The sequence below is a fragment of the Hemitrygon akajei genome, chromosome 31 (genome assembly GCF_048418815.1).
Source record: "Hemitrygon akajei chromosome 31, sHemAka1.3, whole genome shotgun sequence".
NCBI classification, from domain to species: Eukaryota; Metazoa; Chordata; class Chondrichthyes; order Myliobatiformes; family Dasyatidae; genus Hemitrygon; species Hemitrygon akajei.
Genome location: NC_133154.1, coordinates 38,150,657 through 38,174,815, shown reverse-complemented (window position 1 = coordinate 38,174,815; position 24,159 = coordinate 38,150,657). Strand labels below are relative to the sequence as shown.

Below are 24,159 nucleotides of genomic sequence, written 5' to 3'. Positions count from 1 at the left end.
ATAATCAGCCCTGGTCACAGCCCCACAGCCCCATAGCACTGGTTACAACCACAGCCACACAGTCCCACAGCCCCATAGCCCCACAGCCCCCCAGAACCACAGTCCCACAGCCCCATAGCCCCACAGCCCCCCAGAACCACAGTCCCACAGCCCCATAGCACTGATCACAGCCCCACAGCCCCATAGCCCCACAGCCCCCCAGAACCACAGTCCCACAGCCCCATAGCCCCACAGCCCCCCAGAACCACAGCCCTACAGCCCCATAGCCCCACAGCCCCATAGCCCCACAGCCCCCCAGAACCATAGCCCCACAGCCCCATAGCCCCACAGCCCCCCAGAACCACAGTCCCACAGCCCCATAGCACTGATCACAGCCCCACAGCCCCATAGCCCCACAGCCCCCCAGAACCACAGTCCCACAGCCCCATAGCCCCACAGCCCCCCAGAACCACAGCCCCCCAGAACCACAGCCCACAGCCCCATAGCACTGGTTACAACCACAGCCGCACAGTCCCACAGCCCCATAGCCCCACAGCCCCCCAGAACCACAGCCCTACAGCCCCATAGCCCCACAGCCCCCCAGAACCACAGCCCACAGCCCCATAGCACTGGTTACAACCACAGCCCACAGTCCCACAGCCCCATAGCCCCACAGCCCCCCAGAACCACAGCCCATAACCCCATAGCACTGGTCACAGCCCCACAGCCCCCCAGAACCACAGCCGCACAGTCCCACAGCCCCATAGCACTGGTTACAACCACAGCCGCACAGTCCCACAGCCCCATAGCACTGGTTACAACCACAGCCGCACAGTCCCACAGCCCCATAGCACTGGTTACAACCACAGCCGCACAGTCCCACAGCCCCATAGCACTGGTTACAACCACAGCCGCACAGTCCCACAGCCCCATAGCACTGGTTACAACCACAGCCGCACAGTCCCACAGCCCCATAGCACTGGTTACAACCACAGCCGCACAGTCCCACAGCCCCATAGCACTGGTTACAACCACAGCCGCACAGTCCCACAGCCCCATAGCCCCACAGCCCCCCAGAACCACAGCCCATAACCCCATAGCACTGGTCACAGCCCCACAGCCCCCCAGAACCACAGCCCTACAGCCCCATAGCCCCACAGCCCTACAGCCCCATAGCCCCATAGCCCCACAGCCCCCCAGAACCACAGCCCATAACCCCATAGCACTGGTCACAGCCCCACAGCCCCCCAGAACCACAGCTCCACACCCCCACACCCCCCACACCCCCCAGAACCACAGCTCACACCAAGACTGTTTACATTTGACAAAGGGTTTGACAAGCTATCTGTTTCTCCCACCCCAGAGCCATTAAATTCCAGAACCCCAGCCCCCTCTGGAGAAAACACACACAAAATGCTGGAGGAACTCAGCAGGTCGGGCAGCAGCTGTGGGGAGTCTACAATTCAGGCCGAGACCTTGATGCAGGATCATTATCAAGGTCTCAGCTCGAAACATCAGCTCTCTTTTCCTCTCCAGAGTTGCTGAGTTCCACCAGCATTCTCTATGTGTTACTCTGGATTTCCAGCATTTGCAGAATCTCTTGTGTTCACCCCCAGAGAGAACATCTTTCCACAATTCCCCTCTTGTCCTACAACCAGTTACACATTGCCCTGTTAAGGAACATTCAGTCACACAAAGGGACAGGAGGTTACAACAGGCAGAGAGTAATTCTTCATTTCCCTGACCATTGGTGTTACTCCAAATCTGCTGGTTGGGTAGATCTACTCCCTCCTGGAAAGTAGAAGGCAGAGAAAGCCATTCAGCCTTTGATATATGCTAGACCATTCACTGGTTGATCTACAGTGTTAATGTCAGTCAGCACACATCAATCACACCACCGGTGTAGCTCTATGAAGTGGTGCCTCAGGAAGCCACCGTTTGTCATCAAAAATCTCCCCCATCCAGGCTGTACCATCTTCTCACAGCTACCATTGCACAGGGGGTACAGGCCACCAGCTTCAGGAATGGCCACTTCCCTCGGTTCTTCAACGAACCTGTGCAACCCTAACCAGACTCTGACCACTTTCACCACCTTGCACCAGAATGGACTTCATTCTATTCTAATTATGTTCATTCTTGTAAAAATTAAGAAAAATGTGTTTTGCTGTCAATGCTGCATTTCTGATGCTGTCTACCTGGTGCAAGTTAAGTTTCTGTTGCACCTATTCATACATGTGTGTACAATAACAATAAACTCAAACTGGACTTGAAATAAAAGTAAGAATGGAAATGATAAGACTCTTATTTTTCCTACTTTTTAGATCCACTTCAGTTATATAAACTAATCTGTAGATTGAATTAATTTTCTCACTCTGGTAACCTGCATTTGTGTAGCACCCTTGATGTGGTAAAATGTTTCAGGGGATATGGCAGAATATCCTGAATTGCTAAGGCACCGTGGTAAACATGTCTTTCGAGGGAGCGTGGTGAAATGCCCTGAGTTGCACCAAGCTGCCATGGTAAATATCACCATGTTTCAAGGGAGCATGGTGAAATGTCCTTCAAGTGGGTGCAGTGTAATGTCCTTCAAGGGAGTGTGGTAAAATGTCCTCCAAGGCCGAAAGGTGACTCCAAGTCAGTGATGTAAAATGTCTTGCAAGGGAACGTGGTGAAATATCCTGAGGCACTTCACTAACCACTGAGGGTGATCCCAATTGAACATGGGAATCCCGGTCTGACGCTGCTGTTGCTGCTACAGCTCAAGCCTGGTGGTCGAATTCTGCATGGCCGTCTTCTCCCGCATGACGTGGAAGAAATGTCCATCGATATGCCCAAAGTCCACGGCGAAGAGCCCAAAGAGGAAGAAGAGGACCATCCCCGCCACCCACTCGCAAATGGCCGCCTCAGTCCGTAATTCCCAGAGGTGCAAGGGCACCACTGCATTGGCTGTCAAGGAAGCAACAGTCACTGAGTTCTTACTTCACTCGGTGCGAGGGGGTGGGGGTAGGGCTGGGAACAGTGCGAGGTGGTCATTCGGGAGTGAGGCCGAGAAGGCTAGGGGTCTTGTTGTCCGGCATCTGTGAGGATTTCGTTTGAAATCCATTGATTTGTCTTTTTGGGGAGATCTTTGATTCTGCCAGAACATCTGGGGGAAGGAAGCAAGTCATCTGGAAATTCGAGGGGACAAAGTGAAAACCAAGGGTCATTACATAGTCGAGTGGTTGCAGGTGGACATATGGCGATCCCAAGCCTCTCCCTCTTGTAGTGGGCAGCATAATGCTGTTACAGCACCAGCAAGCCAGGTTCAATTCCCACTGCTGCCTGTAAGGCGTTTGTAATTCACCTGACTCCATCTGACGCTTTTCCTTATCGGTTTTCACTTCTCACCCACCCCCTTCCCCTCTCAAAGTGCTGCCTGATGCTCTGAGTTTCTCCAGCAGATTGCTTCTTGCTTCAGATTCCAGTATCTACAGATTCCTGTATCTCCTGAGCAGGACTATCATCCCAACCCAAAGCCTTCCCTCATTATCGGAGTGTGTATTTTACCCAGTATAAACTAGACAGCCTTTCATTCAGAAGGTTTCTTTATGGGGGTATGAAAGTTGAGTTCTCCACCTTCAGCTAACCCACACTCTCCATTCTCCTGTCTACCTACGTTCTCCCTCTCCTTTTGATAACCTGTGCAACGTTCTGGTTCCATTTCCGACTCATGCTCCACCCCCATCCTTTTATTCTGGCTTCTACCCTCATGAGAAGTGTTGGTCCGAAACTTCAACTGTTCATTTCCCTCCATAGATGCTGCCTGACCTGCCAAGTTCCTCCAACATTTTGTATGTGTTGCTCTACATTTCCAGCGTTTGCAGAATCTCTTGTGTCTCACCTTGCATCCTCTGTCTCCATCTTTCCGCCCCACCTGGTTCCATCTACCTACCTTTTTCAGTCTTCCTTAATTGTTCCCACCTGTCGCCCATCTGCTTTCCTTCCCCCACCTGAATCCATCACCCCCTCCCCATCTCACCTGCCAGCTCCTCCCTCTCACTTCTCTCTACACGCCATCTCCTCTTTCTACTCTCAGTCCTAATGGAGAAGCCCGACCCAGAATGTCATCGGGCTTTCCAGGCTCATCGTTGAGTACGTCATTCATTTCTGGTCACCTCAGAACAGACAGGATGTGGAGGCTTTTGAGAGAATGCAGAAGAGGTTCACTAGGATGTTGTCTACATTAGTGGGAAAATTATAAAAGGAGAGATTGAATAAATTAGGGCTGTTTTGCCTTGAGTGGCAAAGGTTGAGGGAAGATCTGATCAAAGTTTATAAAATTATGAAAGACATTGATTAGACAGTGGGAATCTTTTTTCCCAGGATCAAAATGTCAAATACTAGGGGGCAAACATTTAAGGTGAGGGAGGTACATGCAAAGAGGATAAGCGGGCCAGAGTGGAGGGGAGTGGTGGAGATAGATACCACTCTCCATCGCACATCAATGGCTCTGCGTAAAGTTCCTTGGTGTGCACATAATGGATGATCGAGCCTGGACTCACAACACCTCCTCACTCCTCAAGAGCACAGCAGCGTCCACACTTTCTGATAAGACTGAGGCATGCAAGGCTCGCAGAGCTCATTCTAACAACGTTGGACAGGAGCACCATCCAGAGTGTCCTGTCTGCCTGCATCATTGTGTGGTACGGATGCTGCAAGGCCCCAGGTAAAACTGCCGAGAGGATCCCTCGCCCCACTACCAGGAGTGTTGCAGGTGAAGGGCCCAAAACATTGTTGAGGATCCCTACCACTTGTCCTACAATCTCTTTGACCCACCACCTCAGGAAGGAGGTTCAGGAGCATCAGGACTAGCACCGTCAGACTGGCTAACAGCTTCTTCCCTCAGGCTGTGAGACTAATGAATACCCTGACACGACCGAGGTCTTGTCACTAGGACAGTGAGCTGTTTACTGTTTACTATTTACCTACTTCACATGCATTTTGAATGATATTTTATTGACTTATTTTGTAGTATGATATTTCGGTATATGTTTTGGGTGTGCACTGTGGTCCAGAGGAACAATGTTTCATTTGGTTTCATTTGGAGGAGAGATGTTTTGATGTTTCAGATGACAATAAACTTGGACTTGAGATGTGATAGAGGCATTTAGCAGGTTCATGAATGTGCAGAGAACAGAGGGATATGGACCGTGAGCAGGCAGAAAGAATTAGATGGATTAATTTAGTTTGGCACAACATCCAGGAAAGTGACTGTTCCTGTACGGACTGTTCTAAGTTCTATGCTTTCACCTGCTGACTTCCTTCCCCAGTTTGTGTTTGCTCCAGATTCCAGCATCTGCAGTCTCCTGTGTCTCTGTTTACGCCCCTGCTCCCTAGACAGCGCTTTAAGTTGACGCATTTACACATGGTTTACTGCCTATCATCTTTCTGAACCACGCTGGCTGAGAATGACGCCTTTGCTCCTGGCTCCTGACAAGCACCTTTGGAATTCTGTCCGACTGAGAGCTGTGGAGGTGGAGTGGTGGGGTGGAGATACGACTCTGCCAAAGGTGGTGTAAGGTGCTTCTTCCCTCCGCTAGCCTGCAGGACACCCTTGGGCAAACTGTAGCACCTGCTCAGGGACATGGGAACAGCCGGTGCGTATCACAAGTCCTGTTTATGTGACCACTGACACCAGGCTGACAATGTCTGAAGAGTATAGATAATAGCAGGGGTCACCCATCTTGTAATCACAAAGTGCACTGCAGATGCTGTGGTCAAATCAAGACGTACAAAAAAGCTGGATGAACTCAGCAGTTCATCCTGACGAAGGGTTTCGACCCGAAACGTTGACTGCTTCTTTCAACAGATGCTGCCCGACCTGCTGAGTTCATCCAGCTTTTTTGTACGTCTTGACCCATCTTGTAATGTCACTGCCCAGAGAAGGCAACGGCAAACCACTTCTGTAGAGAAATTTGCCAAGAACAATTAAGAAATTTGTCAAAGACCATGATCAGCCATGCCATATATGACACGGCACAGAATGATGACGGTGTTGCTCCTGGCTTCTGGCAAAGTCCAGGCTCAGTCACACAGTCAATATGAACAAAGGATACACAAGATGAGGCAGACTGTGCACGTGAGGTTGGAGATAATCCGCACAGGCCCAATCCACCAGCCCCCGTGCCTTGGCTTGAGTCTGTAGGTCAACACCACCTGCAGCCAGAAGTAAAGATTCCCAATGAAGAACGCGAGAAAGGCTCCCAGCAGGTGGACATGAATCTGGTTGACAGTCTGTGGAAAAAATGGACAAAGTTACCACTGGATATCATACTTACCAGAGAAACAGACCCTTTGGCCTGTCCATGCTATCCATCAACCACATTGCCACTCAATCCTCATCTGGAAACACCAGTGCAAAAGGACCCAAGGTGCCACAGAAAGCGGTGGGCTAGGCCAGTTCCATCATGGGTACAGCTGTCCCCACCATCCAGGACATTGACCAGCAATGTATCAGGAAGGTAGCACCCATCACTAAGGACCCCCCTCTAGCCAGACCATGCTGCCATCAGGTGGGAGGTACAGAAGCCTGAACACCCTCACCTCGAGGTTCACAATAGCTTTTCCCCACTGCCAAAGGGATCTTGAACCGACCTGAAAAACCTTAATTCTACCTCACAGCATACTTCTCTCATCTTTCATTAAAGTCAGTACAACTGTTGTGGATAATTTATATTAGTTTATCATTTATATTTGTCCTGTTTGTACTGCAGCTGAGTAATGTTAATTTTCATGGCACTGAGACCCTGGCTGTATGTACCCATGATGATAAACCTGAACTTGAATCCCTCCCTCCCACGTAGGTAGGCTGAATCTGCAACAACTTAAGGGTACAGATGGAGGGTCTCATCCTCAGTTGTCAAATATTTTCCCCCAGCAGGTGCTGCCTAACCCATTGAGTTCCTCCAGGAGTTTGTTCATTGCTCCAGATCCCAGCACTGCAATCTCTTGTGTCTCCAACACCACTGAGTAAAAAAATGCACGTTTCCATCTGGAACTGGGGTGCCATGGTTTCAGATGCTGGAGTTGCCCATTTAAGATAGAATTGAGGAGGAATTTCTCCTCATCGGACATGAAACTTTGGAATTATCTCCAATGAAGAGCTGTGAAAGTGGAATCAGTGAATATTGACCATCAATTCCCACCGCTGTCTGTAATATCGTCAAAACAGGGGCGCTGCGCTGCCATTGCATTGATCAGGCATCGTTTAAATAATATCCCTGTGCCTGTCAAAATAAACTTAACAAGCTTAAACAGAAAGCACCAGGAGACCACGTCACAAAGATTGAGTCGCTCAAGAAAACCACTAGCAACCCTAATTGATTATGCTGCAACTCCGGCTCGACCACCTCTGGAGTATTGCATACGGTTCTGGTCGCCTCACTATGTTGACTCTTTGGAGAGGTTTACCAAGATGCTGCCTGGTGTAGAGGGCATGTGTTATCACGAGAGGCTGGGTACACCTGGGTGGTTTTCTCTGGAGTGCGGGAGGCCGAGGGGAGATCTGATAGAGGTTTACATGATTATGAGAGGCATAGATAGAGTGGACAGAGAGTATTTGTTTCCCAGGGTTGAAATGTCTAATACCACAGGGCATGCATTGAAGGCGAGAGGGGTTAAGTTCAAGGGGGATGTGAGGGGTAAGTTTTTTACTCAGAGAGTGGTGGATGCCTGGAATGCGCTGCCTGGTCTGGTGGTAGAGGCAAATACATTGGAGGCTTTTAAGAGACATTTGGATAGGCACATGGATGTGAGGGAGATGGAGGGATATGAACATGGCATAGGTAGGAGGGATTAGTGTTTGGGTGTTTTTGATTTGATTTTTAGCTGGTTCAGTACAACATTGTGGGCTGAATGGCCTGTTCATGTGCTGTGTTGTTCTATGTTCTATGTCATTAAACCACAATAAGCCAAGTCAGGTGTTCTGAAAGCCCAGGAGCCCAACGGTCTTCAGCCCCACATAGGCCTGAAGAACTCATTACAGAAAGATCATAATGCCATAGATTATGAAGTTAAAATATCCATCTTATCAGACTGGGGAACCATCTTATATCAGAGGGACAGAAACTGTCCTTGAGCCTGACAGCAGGTACTTTTAGGCTTTTGAATCTCTTGCCTGATGGAAGAGAGAATGGCCGGGGTGGGTGGGGTCTTTAAGTATCGTTACTGACACCGTTGAGGGGAAGCTGGTTTCTGTGATCACCGTGGTGTAATTTCTCGCTGTCTGAGGCAGAGTGGTTACGGTACCGAGCCCTGATGCTTCCCATGATGCATTGATAGAAACCGGTGAGGATCGAATGGCTGTGAGCAAACCTCAGTTGTGAACGTGCTTATTAGTCACGACACACCAGACATCATGAGCAAGGGATCAGGCTCGATGGAGCAGCAAACGATCCCTACCCCTCAGCCAGGTACGTACCAAGCAACTCTCTGCCCTCAGTTGCAAGGGTTGGCACTGGTGTCAGTCCAGCTGTGACCTTGCAGACAGAGCACACCCCTGCCGGAATTGTCCCTTCCCGCAGCCTGGAACAGTGAATTACCTGGAAGTTCCCCACTAAAGAGCCGCCCAGGGCACACAGACAGCCCGTCACCAAGCTGACGATGTTCAGCGTGGACTGGCAGCCATAGTCCACCACTTGCTGGTACCTGATGACACAGACCCATGTCACTGCAAAGGCAGGAGAAAAGGACACTGTCAGAATCAGCGGCATCAACGTGTTCAGTACCGGATTCAGTACTGGTTTATTATTGCCCCGTGTACCAAGATACCGTGAAAAGCTTGTCTCACATACTGTTCATACAGATCAAATCATTACAGTAATTACATTTAGAATAAGGTAAAACAATAACAAAGTGTAAAAGCTACTGAAATGTGCTGTGCGGATAAATGGTAAAGTTTAAGGTCATAACGAGGTAGATGGTGAAGTATGAGGGTATCTTATTATACAAGAGGCCCAAGGGGTAGAAGTTCTCCTCAATCCTGGTGGTACATGCCTTCAGTCTTCTGCCTGATACAAGAGGGGAGAAGAGAGAATATTGAGCTGGGGGGTCTTAGATATTGCTGGCTGCTTTACTGAGGCAGCGAGAATCCACAAAGGGGAGGCTGCTTCCAGTGATGTGATGAGCTGTGTCCACAACTCTCTGCGATTTCTCGCGGTCATGTGCGGCGTAGCTGCCGTACCAAGCCGTTATGTGTTACAAGAATAAAACCCTCAGTATCTATCACAATTGTGGGGCTGTGGGTTACGGCTTGTTGGAGACCGTTCGAATCAACGACCAGACAGGACAAGTATGTGGAGCTAGTGAGTTCCTTGGGTAGGGTGCAGGCATAGACACGATGGGCCAAATGGTCCCTTACTGTGCCGTAACCAATTGATCATTCAAGGGGAGGGTACATTTTCATTAGTTACATGAAATGCTTGTGATTATTAATCAGTAACAGATTGGAGACAGAGGGAAAGGCTAAAGTACAATCCGATCAGTGGCCAGCACAGTGGCGTAGTGCTGGATGGATGTCCAATTCCCTGGAGTTGGAGCACAGGGCAATGCTTTACAGCACAAGCGAGCGGGTTCAATTCCCACCCCTGTCTCTACGTTCTCCCCATGATTGTGTGGGTTTCCTGCGGGTGCTCCAGTTTACTGCTGCATTTGAAAGGTTAGTGAGCCGTGGGCATGCTGTGCTGTGGCAGAAGCCTAACAACACTAGCAAGCTACCCTCGCAGCACACCTTCGACAATGCACTTCACTGCACGTTCGATCTCACTGCTGGATGCAAGTGAAATTTCTCTTAGTCCCTTCACGCTGAGCTTGGGGAGGATGAGAACTGAAAACTGAGAAGGGATTTACTCACCTAGGAATGCCCCGATGTTCATGACTTGGCCAAAGAGACAACTCTGAGGAGGCTCAGCACCACAGACACTGAGGAGGGAACATAACTCCACTGGTGAATCTCATCTGGCTGTGATCTACACTCCTACCTAATAACGTGGCCACTGACTGTATGTTCTGCTGCTGTAGCCCATCCACTCCAAGGTTTGACGTGTTGTGTGTTCAGAGATTCTCTCCTGCACACCGCTGTTGTAATGCCTGGTTATCTGATTTACTGTCACCTGCCTGTCAGCACGGACTAATCTAGCCATTATCCTCTGTTCAGTCGCATTAATACGGCACTTTCACCCACTGGATGTTTTGTGTTTCTCACACCATTCTCTGCAGACATTCTGATGAACAACAACTGAGCCTTTTCACCGTGTCTGCATGCTTTTGTATGTTGAGTTGCTGCCACATCAGTGGCTGATTAGATATTTGCATTAATGTGCAGGTGTACCTAATAAAGTGACCACTGAGTGTACCCGACAGAGGATTACGGCCACAGCCCTTCAGCCCATCATACTTTATCGCCCCCTACAGATACTGTCCTTTTTCCCTCAATAACTCACCCTCTTTCTTCTTGGATACTTACTTCTTGACCCATCCCACAAGGTAGCTTCACATTCGGAGTCAGCATCTTAACTGTACAGTGGAGGGTAGTTTCACATAGTGTGACAAAGGGTCAGGAGCAGGCCATGCTGCCCATCGTGTCCAGGACAGCCATCATAAGGACAACCCAGTTCGACCTTTCTTCTTTTCTGTCCCCAGACCCCTACCAGTTCACCTGGGGATGGGGGAGCATGCTGCTCACCTGCGGCCAGGAGAATAGAGGTACCCACCTGTAGACATGAACTTAGAAGATCTCAGCTCTGATTGGAATTCTTTTGGGGATGGGATGAGGTGAGCTCACCTGGGGATGGAGATTAGAGGAGCTCATGTGGAACAGACGATTAGAAGCGCTTACCTGGAGATGACGGTGTCAGTACCTAAATGGGGACAGATGTGGAGCTCAGCCTGGGAACAGGGGTATCAGAGCAGATTGCCTGAGTACGGGAGATTGAAACAGCTCACCTGTGTACAGGCGTCTGGAGCAGATCACCCGGGGACGGGGGATTGGAACGGATCACCCGGGGACGGGGGATTGGAGTGGATCACCCGGGTACGGGGGATTGGAACGGATCACCCGGGGACGGGGGAGTGGAGCGGATCACCCGGGTACGGGGGATTGGAACGGATCACCCGGGTACGGGGGATTGGAGCGGATCACCCGGGGACGGGGGATTGGAGCGGATCACCCGGGGACGGGGGATTGGAGCGGATCACACGGGGACGGGGGATTGGATCGGATCACCCGGGTATGGGGGATTGGAACGGATCACCCGGGGACGGATAACTGGAGCAGATCATCCGGGTACGGGGAATTAGAGTGGATCACCCGGGTACGGGGAATTGGATCGGATCACCCGGGTACAGTGGATTGGTTCGGATCACCCGGGGACGGGGGATTGGAGTGGATCACCCGGGGACGGGGGATTGGAGCGGATCACCCGAGTACAGGGAATTGGAGCGGATCACCCGGGTACGGGGAATGGATCGGATCACCCGGGGACGGGGGATTGGAATGGATCACCCGGGGACGGGGGATTGGAGCGGATCACCCGGGGACGGGGGATTGGAGCGGATCACCCGGGGACGGGGGAGTGGAGCAGATCACCCGGCTACGGGGAATTGGATCGGATCACCCGGGTACGGGGGATTGGAGCGGATCACCCGGGTACGGGGGATTGGAGCGGATCACCCGGGTACGGGGAATTGGAGCGGATCACCCGGGTACGGCGGAGCGGATCACCCGGGGATGGGGGATTGGAACGGATCACCCGGGGACGGGGGAGTGGATCGGATCACCCGGGTACGGGGGATTGGATCGGATCACCCGGGGACGGGGGATTGGATCGGATCACCCGGGTACGGGGAATTGGAGCGGATCACCCGGGTACGGGGAATTGGATCGGATCACCCGGGTACAGTGGATTGGTTCGGATCACCCGGGGACGGGGGATTGGAGTGGATCACCCGGGGACGGGGGATTGGAGCGGATCACCCGAGTACAGGGAATTGGAGCGGATCACCCGGGTACGGGGAATGGATCGGATCACCCGGGGACGGGGGATTGGAATGGATCACCCGGGTACGGGGGATTGGAGCGGATCACCCGGGGACGGGGGATTGGAGCGGATCACCCGGGGACGGGGGAGTGGAGCAGATCACCCGGCTACGGGGAATTGGATCGGATCACCCGGGTACGGGGGATTGGAGCGGATCACCCGGGTACGGGGGATTGGAGCGGATCACCCGGGTACGGGGAATTGGAGCGGATCACCCGGGTACGGCGGAGCGGATCACCCGGGGATGGGGGATTGGAACGGATCACCCGGGGACGGGGGAGTGGATCGGATCACCTGGGGACGGGGGATTGGATCGGATCACCCGGGTACGGGGAATTGGAGCGGATCACCCGGGTACGGGGAATTGGATCGGATCACCCGGGTACGGGGGATTGGATCGGATCACCCGGGTACGGGGGATTGGAACGGAAAACCCGGGGACGGGGGAGTGGATCGGATCACCCGGGTACGGGGGATTGGAACGGATCACCCGGGGACGGGGGAGTGGATCGGATCACCCGGGTACGGGGGAGTGGATCGGATCACCCGGGTACGGGGGATTGGAGCGGATCACCCGGGGACGGGGCAGTGGAGCGGATCACCCGGGTACGGGGGATTGGAGCGGATCACCCGGGTACGGGGGATTGGAGCGGATCACCCGGGTACGGGGGATTGGAGCGGATCACCCGGGTACGGGGGATTGGAGCGGATCACCCGGGTACGGGGGATTGGAACGGATCACCCGGGTACGGGGGATTGGAGCGGATCACACGGGTACGGGGGATTGGAGCGGATCACCCGGGGACGGGGGATTGGAGCGGATCACCCGAGTACGGGGAATTGGAGCGGATCACCCGGGTACGGGGAATGGATCGGATCACCCGGGGATGGGGGATTGGAATGGATCACCCGGGTACGGGGCATTGGAGCGGATCACCCGGGGACGGGGGAGTGGAGCGGATCACCCGGGGACGGGGGAGTGGAGCGGATCACCCGGCTACGGGGGAGTGGAGCGGATCACCCGGCTACGGGGAATTGGAGCGGATCACCCGGGGACGGGGGATTGGAGCGGATCACCCGGGGACGGGGGATTGGAACGGATCACCCGGGGACGGGGGATTGGAACGGATCACCCGGGGACGGGGGAGTGGAGCAGATCACCCGGCTACGGGGAATTGGAGCGGATCACCCGAGTACGGGGGAGCGGATCACCCAGGTACGGGGGAGTGGAGCAGATCACCCGGCTACGGGGAATTGGAGCGGATCACCCGAGTACGGGGGAGCGGATCACCCAGGTACGGGGGAGTGGAGCGGATCACCCGGGGACGGGGGAGGGGAGCGGATCACCCGGGTACGGGGGAGTGGAGCGGATCACCCGAGTACGGGGGAGTGGAGCGGATCACCCGGGGACGGGGGAGTGGAGCAGATCACCCGGCTACGGGGAATTGGAGCGGATCACCCGAGTACGGGGGAGCGGATCACCCGGGGACGGGGGATTGGAGCGGATCACCCGAGTACGGGGGAGCGGATCACCCGGGGACGGGGGATTGGAGCGGATCACCCGGGTACGGGGGATTGGAGCAGATCACCCGGGGACGGGGGATTGGAACTGATCACCCGGGTACGGGGGAGTGGAGCAGATCACCTGGGGACGGGGGAGTGGAGCGGATCACCCAGGGACGGGGGAGTGGAGCAGATCACCCGGCTACGGGGAATTGGATCGGATCACCCAGGTACGGGGGAGCGGATCACCCGGGTACGGGGAATTGGAGTGGATCACCCGGGTACGGGGGAGTGGATCACCCGGGTACGGGGGATTGGAGCGGATCACCCGGGTACGGGGAATTGGAGCGGATCACCCGGGTACGGGGGAGTGGATCACCCGGGTACGGGGGAGCGGATCACCCGGGTACGGGGGATTGGTGTGGATCACCCGGGTACGGGGAATTGGAGCGGATCACCCGGGTACGGGGGAGCGGATCACCCGAGTACAGGGGATTGGAGCGGATCACCCGGGGACGGGGGAGCGGATCACCTGGGTACGGGGGAGCGGATCACCCGGGTACGGGGGAGTGGATCAGACCGCCGATTCCGGACCGGACCCTGACATCTGGTTTCCTCCACAGTTCAAAGGCATACCGATTAGTAGGTTGATTGGTCATTGTAAATCGTTTGCAAGGGGTTAAATAGGGGTGTTGCTGGGCGATGTGACTTGTTAGACCAAAAGGCTCCGTTCTGCCCAGTATCTCTAAATAAATTAGCTCAACTCACCTGCAGATGAAGGTGAAAGTAGGTCACCTGGGGATCAAGAATTGGAGATTTCCTCTGTAGATGGGGACATGAGGTGAAAGGAGCTCCTATGGTGACAGGGGTAACAGAGCAGCTCAGCTGGGCACAGGTAATTAGAGCTCACCTGGGCACAGAGGAGAAAGATGCTCACCTGGAGACAGGAGAAAGGTGCTCACCTGGAGACAGGAGAAAGGTGCTCACCTGGGCACAGAGGAGAAAGATGCTCACCTGGAGACAGGAGAAAGGTGCTCACCTGGAGACAGGAGAAAGGTGCTCACCTGGGCACAGAGGAGAAAGACGCTCACCTGGAGACAGGAGAAAGGTGCTCACCTGGAGACAGGAGAAAGGTGCTCACCTGGAGACAGAGGAGAAAGACGCTCACCTGGAGACAGGAGAAAGGTGCTCACCTGGAGAGAGGAGAAAGATGCTCACCTGGAGACAGGAGAAAGGTGCTCACCTGGAGACAGGAGAAAGATGATCACCTGGGGACAGGAGAAAGGAGATTACCTGGAGACAGGAGAAAGGCGATTACCTGGAGACAGAGGAGAAAGCTGCTCACCTGGAGACAGGAGAAAGGTGCTCACCTGGAGACAGAGGAGAAAGATGCTCACCTTGAGACAGAGGAGAAAGATGCTCACCTGGAGACAGAGGAGAAAGGTGCTCACCTGGAGACAGTTGAAAGATGCTCACCTGGGTACAGAGGAGAAAGGTGCTCAACTGGAGACAGAGGAGAAAGCTGCTCACCTGGAGACAGGAGAAAGATGATCACCTGGGGACAGGAGAAAGGCGATTACCTGGAGACAGGAGAAAGGCGATTACCTGGAGACAGAGGAGAAAGCTGCTCACCTGGAGACAGGAGAAAGGTGCTCACCTGGGGACAGGAGAAAGGTGCTCACCTGGAGACAGAGGAGAAAAATGCACAACTGGAGACAGGAGAAAGGTGATCACCTGGAGACAGAGGAGAAAGATGATCACCTGGGGACAGGAGAAAGGTGCTCACCTGGGGACAGAGGAGAAAGGTGCTCACCTGGGGACAGAGGAGAAAGGTGATCACCTGGAGACAGAGGAGAAAGATGCTCACCTGGAGACAGAGGAGAAAGGTGCTCACCTGGAGACAGGAGAAAGATGCTCACCTGGAGACAGAGGAGAAAGGTGCTCACCTGGGGACAGGAGAAAGATGCTCACCTGGGGACAGGAGAAAGATGATCACCTGGAGACAGAGGAGAAAGGTGCTCACCTGGAGACAGGAGAAAGATGCTCACCTGGAGACAAAGGAGAAAGATGATCACCTGGGGACAGGAGAAAGATGATCACCTGGGGACAGAGGAGAAAGGTGCTCACCTGGAGACAGGAGAAAGGTGCTCACCTGGGGACAGAGGAGAAAGGTGCTCACCTGGAGACAGAGGAGAAAGATGCTCACCTGGGGACAGAGGAGAAAGATGCTCACCTGGGGACAGAGGAGAAAGATGCTCACCTGGGGACAGAGGAGAATGGCGCTCACCTGGAGACAGAGGAGAAAGATGCTCACCTGGAGACAGAGGAGAAAGATGCTCACCTGGGGACAGAGGAGAAAGATGCTCACCTGGGGACAGAGGAGAATGGCGCTCACCTGGAGACAGAGGAGAAAGATGATCTCCTGGGGACAGAGGAGAAAGATGATCACCTGGGGACAGGAGAAAAATGCTCACCTGGGCACAGAGGAGAATGGTGCTCACCTGGAGACAGGAGAAAGGTGCTCAACTGGAGACAGGAGAAAGGTGCTCACCTGGAGACAGGAGAAAGGTGCTCACCTGGGGACAGAGGAGAAAGATGCTCACCTGGAGACAGGAGAAAGGTGCTCACCTGGAGACAGAGGAGAAAGGTGCTCACCTGGAGACAGGAGAAAGGTGATCACCTGGAGACAGGAGAAAGATGCTCACCTGGAGACAGGAGAAAGGTGAACACCTGGAGACAGGAGAAAGATGCTCACCTGGAGACAGGAGAAAGGTGCTCACCTGGAGACAGGAGAAAGGTGCTCACCTGGAGACAGAGGAGAAAGGTGCTCACCTGGAGACAGGAGAAAGATGCTCACCTGGGGACAGAGGAGAAAGGTGCTCACCTGGAGACAGAGGAGAAAGATGCTCACCTGGGGACAGAGGAAAAAGGTGCTCACCTGGAGACAGGAGAAAGATGATCACCTGGAGACAGGAGAAAGATGCTCACCTGGAGACAGGAGAAAGGTGATCACCTGGAGACAGGAGAAAGATGCTCACCTGGAGACAGGAGAAAGGTGAACACCTGGAGACAGGAGAAAGATGCTCACCTGGAGACAGGAGAAAGGTGCTCACCTGGAGACAGGAGAAAGATGCTCACCTGGAGACAGGAGAAAGGTGATCACCTGGAGACAGGAGAAAGATGATCACCTGGAGACAGAGGAGAAAGATGATCACCTGGAGACAGAGGAGAAAGGTGATCACCTGGAGACAAAGGAGAAAGATGCTCACGTGGGGACAGAGGAGAAAGATGCTCACCTGGGGACAGGAGAAAGATGCTCACCTGGGCACAGAGGAGAAAGGTGCTCACCTGGAGATAGAGGAGAAAGGTGCTCATCTGGAGACAGGAGAAAGGTGCTCACCTGGAGACAGAGGAGAAAGGTGCTCACCTGGAGACAGGAGAAAGATGCTCACCTGGGGACAGAGGAGAAAGGTGCTCAACTGGAGACAGAGGAGAAAGATGCTCACGTGGGGACAGAGGAGAAAGATGCTCACCTGGGCACAGAGGAGAAAGGTTCTCACCTGGAGACAGAGGAGAAAGGTGCTCACCTGGAGACAGAGGAGAAAGGTGCTCACCTGGAGACAGGAGAAAGATGCTCACCTGGGGACAGAGGAGAAAGGTGCTCACCTGGAGACAGGAGAAAGGTGCTCACCTGGGGACAGAGGAGAAAGATGCTCACCTGGAGACAGGAGAAAGGTGCTCACCTGGAGACAGAGGAGAAAGGTGCTCACCTGGAGACAGGAGAAAGATGCTCACCTGGGGACAGAGGAGAAAGGTGCTCACCTGGAGACAGGAGAAAGGTGCTCACCTGGAGACAGAGGAGAAAGGTGCTCACCTGGAGACAAAGGAGAAAGATGCTCACGTGGGGACAGAGGAGAAAGATGCTCACCTGGGGACAGGAGAAAGATGCTCACCTGGGCACAGAGGAGAAAGGTGCTCACCTGGAGACAGGAGAAAGGTGATCACCTGGAGACAGGAGAAAGATGCTCACCTGGAGACAGGAGAAAGGTGCTCACCTGGAGACAGAGGAGAAAAATGCACAACTGGAGACAGGAGAAAGGTGATCACCTGGAGACAGAGGAGAAAGATGATCACCTGGGGACAGGAGAAAGGTGCTCACCTGGGGACAGAGGAGAAAGGTGCTCACCTGGGGACAGAGGAGAAAGGTGATCACCTGGAGACAGAGGAGAAAGATGCTCACCTGGAGACAGAGGAGAAAGGTGCTCACCTGGAGACAGGAGAAAGATGCTCACCTGGAGACAGAGGAGAAAGGTGCTCACCTGGGGACAGGAGAAAGATGCTCACCTGGGGACAGGAGAAAGATGATCACCTGGAGACAGAGGAGAAAGGTGCTCACCTGGAGACAGGAGAAAGATGCTCACCTGGAGACAAAGGAGAAAGATGATCACCTGGGGACAGGAGAAAGATGATCACCTGGGGACAGAGGAGAAAGGTGCTCACCTGGAGACAGGAGAAAGGTGCTCACCTGGGGACAGAGGAGAAAGGTGCTCACCTGGAGACAGAGGAGAAAGATGCTCACCTGGGGACAGAGGAGAAAGATGCTCACCTGGGGACAGAGGAGAAAGATGCTCACCTGGGGACAGAGGAGAATGGCGCTCACCTGGAGACAGAGGAGAAAGATGCTCACCTGGAGACAGAGGAGAAAGATGCTCACCTGGGGACAGAGGAGAAAGATGCTCACCTGGGGACAGAGGAGAATGGCGCTCACCTGGAGACAGAGGAGAAAGATGATCTCCTGGGGACAGAGGAGAAAGATGATCACCTGGGGACAGGAGAAAAATGCTCACCTGGGCACAGAGGAGAAAGGTGAACACCTGGAGACAGGAGAAAGATGCTCACCTGGAGACAGGAGAAAGGTGAACACCTGGAGACAGGAGAAAGATGCTCACCTGGAGACAGGAGAAAGGTGCTCACCTGGAGACAGGAGAAAGGTGCTCACCTGGAGACAGAGGAGAAAGGTGCTCACCTGGAGACAGGAGAAAGATGCTCACCTGGGGACAGAGGAGAAAGGTGCTCACCTGGAGACAGAGGAGAAAGATGCTCACCTGGGGACAGAGGAAAAAGGTGCTCACCTGGAGACAGGAGAAAGATGATCACCTGGAGACAGGAGAAAGATGCTCACCTGGAGACAGGAGAAAGGTGATCACCTGGAGACAGGAGAAAGATGCTCACCTGGAGACAGGAGAAAGGTGAACACCTGGAGACAGGAGAAAGATGCTCACCTGGAGACAGGAGAAAGGTGCTCACCTGGAGACAGGAGAAAGATGCTCACCTGGAGACAGGAGAAAGGTGATCACCTGGAGACAGGAGAAAGATGATCACCTGGAGACAGAGGAGAAAGATGATCACCTGGAGACAGAGGAGAAAGGTGATCACCTGGAGACAAAGGAGAAAGATGCTCACGTGGGGACAGAGGAGAAAGATGCTCACCTGGGGACAGGAGAAAGATGCTCACCTGGGCACAGAGGAGAAAGGTGCTCACCTGGAGATAGAGGAGAAAGGTGCTCATCTGGAGACAGGAGAAAGGTGCTCACCTGGAGACAGAGGAGAAAGGTGCTCACCTGGAGACAGGAGAAAGATGCTCACCTGGGGACAGAGGAGAAAGGTGCTCAACTGGAGACAGAGGAGAAAGATGCTCACGTGGGGACAGAGGAGAAAGATGCTCACCTGGGCACAGAGGAGAAAGGTTCTCACCTGGAGACAGAGGAGAAAGGTGCTCACCTGGAGACAGAGGAGAAAGGTGCTCACCTGGAGACAGGAGAAAGATGCTCACCTGGGGACAGAGGAGAAAGGTGCTCACCTGGAGACAGGAGAAAGGTGCTCACCTGGGGACAGAGGAGAAAGATGCTCACCTGGAGACAGGAGAAAGGTGCTCACCTGGAGACAGAGGAGAAAGGTGCTCACCTGGAGACAGGAGAAAGATGCTCACCTGGGGACAGAGGAGAAAGGTGCTCACCTGGAGACAGGAGAAAGGTGCTCACCTGGAGACAGAGGAGAAAGGTGCTCACCTGGAGACAAAGGAGAAAGATGCTCACGTGGGGACAGAGGAGAAAGATGCTCACCTGGGGACAGGAGAAAGATGCTCACCTGGGCACAGAGGAGAAAGGTGCTCACCTGGAGACAGGAGAAAGGTGATCACCTGGAGACAGGAGAAAGATGCTCACCTGGAGACAGGAGAAAGGTGAACACCTGGAGACAGGAGAAAGATGCTCACCTGGAGACAGGAGAAAGGTGCTCACCTGGAGACAGGAGAAAGGTGCTCACCTGGAGACAGAGGAGAAAGGTGCTCACCTGGAGACAGGAGAAAGATGCTCACCTGGGGACAGAGGAGAAAGGTGCTCACCTGGAGACAGAGGAGAAAGATGCTCACCTGGGGACAGAGGAAAAAGGTGCTCACCTGGAGACAGGAGAAAGGTGCTCACCTGGAGACAGGAGAAAGGTGCTCACCTGGAGACAGAGGAGAAAGGTGCTCACCTGGAGACAGGAGAAAGATGCTCACCTGGGGACAGAGGAGAAAGGTGCTCACCTGGAGACAGAGGAGAAAGATGCTCACCTGGGGACAGAGGAAAAAGGTGCTCACCTGGAGACAGGAGAAAGGTGATCACCTGGAGACAGAGGAGAAAGGTGCTCACCTGGAGACAGGAGAAAGATGCTCACCTGGGGACAGAGGAGAAAGGTGCTCACCTGGAGACAGGAGAAAGGTGCTCACCTGGAGACAGAGGAGAAAGGTGCTCACCTGGAGACAGGAGAAAGATGCTCACCTGGGGACAGAGGAGAAAGATGCTCACCTGGAGACAGAGGAGAAAGGTGCTCACCTGGAGACAGAGGAGAAAGATGATCACCTGGAGACAGAGGAGAAAGATGATCACCTGGAGACAAAGGAGAAAGTTGCTCACCTGGGGACAGAGGAGAAAGATGCTCACCTGGGGACAGAGGAGAAAGATGCTCACCTGGAGACAGAGGAGAAAGGTGCTTACCTGGAGACAGAGCAGAAAGATGATCACCTGGAGACAAAGGAGAAAGGTGCTCACCTGGAGACAAAGGAGAAAGTTGCTCACCTGGGGACAGAGGAGAAAGATGCTCACCTGGGGACAGAGGAGAAAGATGATCACCTGGAGACAAAGGAGAAAGGTGCTCACCTGGAGACAAAGGAGAAAGTTGATCACCTGGGGACAGAGGAGAAAGATGATCACCTGGAGACAGAGGAGAAGGATGATCACCTGGGGACAGGAGAAAGATGCTCACCTGGAGACAGAGGAGAAAGATGATCACCTGGAGACAGAGGAGAAATGTGCTCACCTGGAGACAAAGGAGAAAGATGATCACCTGGAGACAGAGGAGAAAGGTGCTCACCTGGAGACAAAGGAGAAAGTTGCTCACCTGGGGACAGAGGAGAAAGGTGATCACCTGGAGACAGAGGAGAAAGATGCTCACCTGGGGACAGAGGAGAAAGGTGCTCACCTGGGGACAGGAGAAAGGTGCTCACCTGGGGACAGAGGAGAAAGGTGCTCACCTGGAGACAGGAGAAAGATGCTCACCTGGGGACAGAGGAGAAAGATGCTCACCTGGAGACAGGAGAAAGGTGCTCACCTGGAGACAGAGGAGAAAGGTGCTCACCTGGAGACAGGACAAAGATGCTCACCTGGGGACAGAGGAGAAAGGTGCTCACCTGGAGACAGGAGAAAGGTGCTCACCTGGAGACAGAGGAGAAAGGTGCTCACCTGGAGACAAAGGAGAAAGATGCTCACGTGGGGACAGAGGAGAAAGATGCTCACCTGGGGACAGGAGAAAGATGCTCACCTGGGCACAGAGGAGAAAGGTGCTCACCTGGAGACAGGAGAAAGGTGAACACCTGGAGACAGGAGAAAGATGCTCACCTGGAGACAGGAGAAAGGTGAACACCTGGAGACAGGAGAAAGATGCTCACCTGGAGACAGGAGAAAGGTGCTCACCTGGAGACAGGAGAAAGGTGCTCACCTGGAGACAGAGGAGAAAGGTGCTCACCTGGAGACAGGAGAAAGATGCTCACCTGGGGACAGAGGAGAAAGGTGCTCACCTGGAGACAGAGGAGAAAGATGCTCACCTGGGGACAGAGGAAAAAGGTGCTCACCTGGAGACAGGAGAAAGGTGATCACCTGGAGACAGGAGAAAGATGCTCACCTGGAGACAGGAGAAAGGTGATCACCTGGAGACAGGAGAAAGATGCTCACCTGGAGACAGGAGAAAGGTGAACACCTGGAGACAGGAGAAAGATGCTCACCTGGAGACAGGAGAAAGGTGCTCACCTGGAGACAGGAGAAAGATGCTCACCTGGAGACAGGAGAAAGGTGATCACCTGGAGACAGGAGAAAGATGATCACCTGGAGACAGAGGAGAAAGATGATCACCTGGAGACAGAGGAGAAAGGTGATCACCTGGAGACAAAGGAGAAAGATGCTCACGTGGGGACAGAGGAGAAAGATGCTCACCTGGGGACAGGAGAAAGATGCTCACCTGGGCACAGAGGAGAAAGGTGCTCACCTGGAGACAGAGGAGAAAGGTGCTCACCTGGAGACAGGAGAAAGGTGCTCACCTGGAGACAGAGGAGAAAGGTGCTCACCTGGAGACAGGAGAAAGATGCTCACCTGGGGACAGAGGAGAAAGGTGCTCAACTGGAGACAGAGGAGAAAGATGCTCACGTGGGGACAGAGGAGAAAGATGCTCACCTGGGCACAGAGGAGAAAGGTTCTCACCTGGAGACAGAGGAGAAAGGTGCTCACCTGGAGACAGAGGAGAAAGGTGCTCACCTGGAGACAGGAGAAAGATGCTCACCTCGGCACAGAGGAGAAAGGTGCTCACCTGGAGACAGGAGAAAGGTGCTCACCTGGGGACATAGGAGAAAGATGCTCACCTGGAGACAGGAGAAAGGTGCTCACCTGGAGACAGAGGAGAAAGGTGCTCACCTGGAGACAGGAGAAAGATGCTCACCTGGGGACAGAGGAGAAAGGTGCTCACCTGGAGACAGGAGAAAGGTGCTCACCTGGAGACAGAGGAGAAAGGTGCTCACCTGGAGACAGGAGAAAGATGCTCACCTGGGGACAGAGGAGAAAGATGCTCACCTGGAGACAGAGGAGAAAGGTGCTCACCTGGAGACAGAGGAGAAAGATGATCACCTGGAGACAGAGGAGAAAGATGATCACCTGGAGACAAAGGAGAAAGGTGCTCACCTGGAGACAAAGGAGAAAGTTGCTCACCTGGGGACAGAGGAGAAAGATGCTCACCTGGGGACAGAGGAGAAAGATGATCACCTGGAGACAAAGGAGAAAGGTGCTCACCTGGAGACAAAGGAGAAAGTTGCTCACCTGGGGACAGAGGAGAAAGATGATCACCTGGAGACAGAGGAGAAGGATGATCACCTGGGGACAGGAGAAAGATGCTCACCTGGAGACAGAGGAGAAAGATGATCACCTGGAGACAGAGGAGAAATGTGCTCACCTGGAGACAAAGGAGAAAGATGATCACCTGGAGACAGAGGAGAAAGGTGCTCACCTGGAGACAAAGGAGAAAGTTGCTCACCTGGGGACAGAGGAGAAAGGTGATCACCTGGAGACAGAGGAGAAAGATGCTCACCTGGGGACAGAGGAGAAAGGTGCTCACCTGGGGACAGGAGAAAGGTGCTCACCTGGGGACAGAGGAGAAAGGTGCTCACCTGGAGACAGGAGAAAGATGCTCACCTGGGGACAGGAGAAAGGTGCTCACCTGGGGACAGAGGAGAAAGGTGCTCACCTGGGGACAGGAGAAAAATGCTCACCTGGGGACAGAGGAGAAAGGTGCTCACCTGGGGACAGAGGAGAAAGATGCTCACCTGGAGACAAAGGAGAAAGATGCTCACCTGGGGACAGGAGAAAGATGCTCACCTGGGGACAGGAGAAAGGTGCTCACCTGGGGACAGAGGAGAAAGGTGCTCACCTGGGGACAGAGGAGAAAGGTGCTCACCTGGAGACAAAGGAGAAAGGTGATCACCTGGAGACAGAGGAGAAAGGTGCTCACCTGGAGACAGAGGAGAAAGTTGCTCACCTGGGGACAGAGGAGAAAGATGCTCACCTGGAGACAGAGGAGAAAGATGATCACCTGGGGACAGAGGAGAAAGGTGCTCACCTGGGGACAGAGGAGAAAGGTGCTCACCTGGAGACAGGAGAAAGGTGCTCACCTGGGGACAGAGGAGAAAGATGCTCACCTGGAGACAGGAGAAAGGTGCTCACCTGGAGACAGAGGAGAAAGGTGCTCACCTGGAGACAGGAGAAAGATGCTCACCTGGGGACAGAGGAGAAAGGTGCTCACCTGGAGACAGGAGAAAGGTGCTCACCTGGAGACAGAGGAGAAAGGTGCTCACCTGGAGACAAAGGAGAAAGATGCTCACGTGGGGACAGAGGAGAAAGATGCTCACCTGGGGACAGGAGAAAGATGCTCACCTGGGCACAGAGGAGAAAGGTGCTCACCTGGAGACAGGAGAAAGGTGATCACCTGGAGACAGGAGAAAGATGCTCACCTGGAGACACGAGAA

The 24,159-nt window shown here is 53.7% G+C and overlaps 1 protein-coding gene across 2 annotated transcripts in view; it reads right to left on the bottom strand.

Annotated features, from left to right (window-relative positions):
- Positions 1-2,164: 2,164 nt before the first annotated feature.
- Positions 2,165-24,159, bottom strand: part of LOC140719018 (modulator of macroautophagy TMEM150B-B-like) — a 57,131-nt gene continuing 35,136 nt past the window's right edge. For both annotated transcript variants that reach the window (XM_073033348.1, XM_073033347.1), the window contains exons 4-7: positions 9,869-9,936; positions 8,559-8,686; positions 6,075-6,252; positions 2,165-2,916 (exon numbers count right to left, since the gene is read on the bottom strand). In XM_073033348.1, coding sequence (XP_072889449.1) covers positions 2,732-2,916; positions 6,075-6,252; positions 8,559-8,686; positions 9,869-9,936 — 559 coding nt within the window. In that variant the 3' untranslated portion in view covers positions 2,165-2,731. The remainder of the gene's footprint in view (positions 2,917-6,074; positions 6,253-8,558; positions 8,687-9,868; positions 9,937-24,159) is intronic.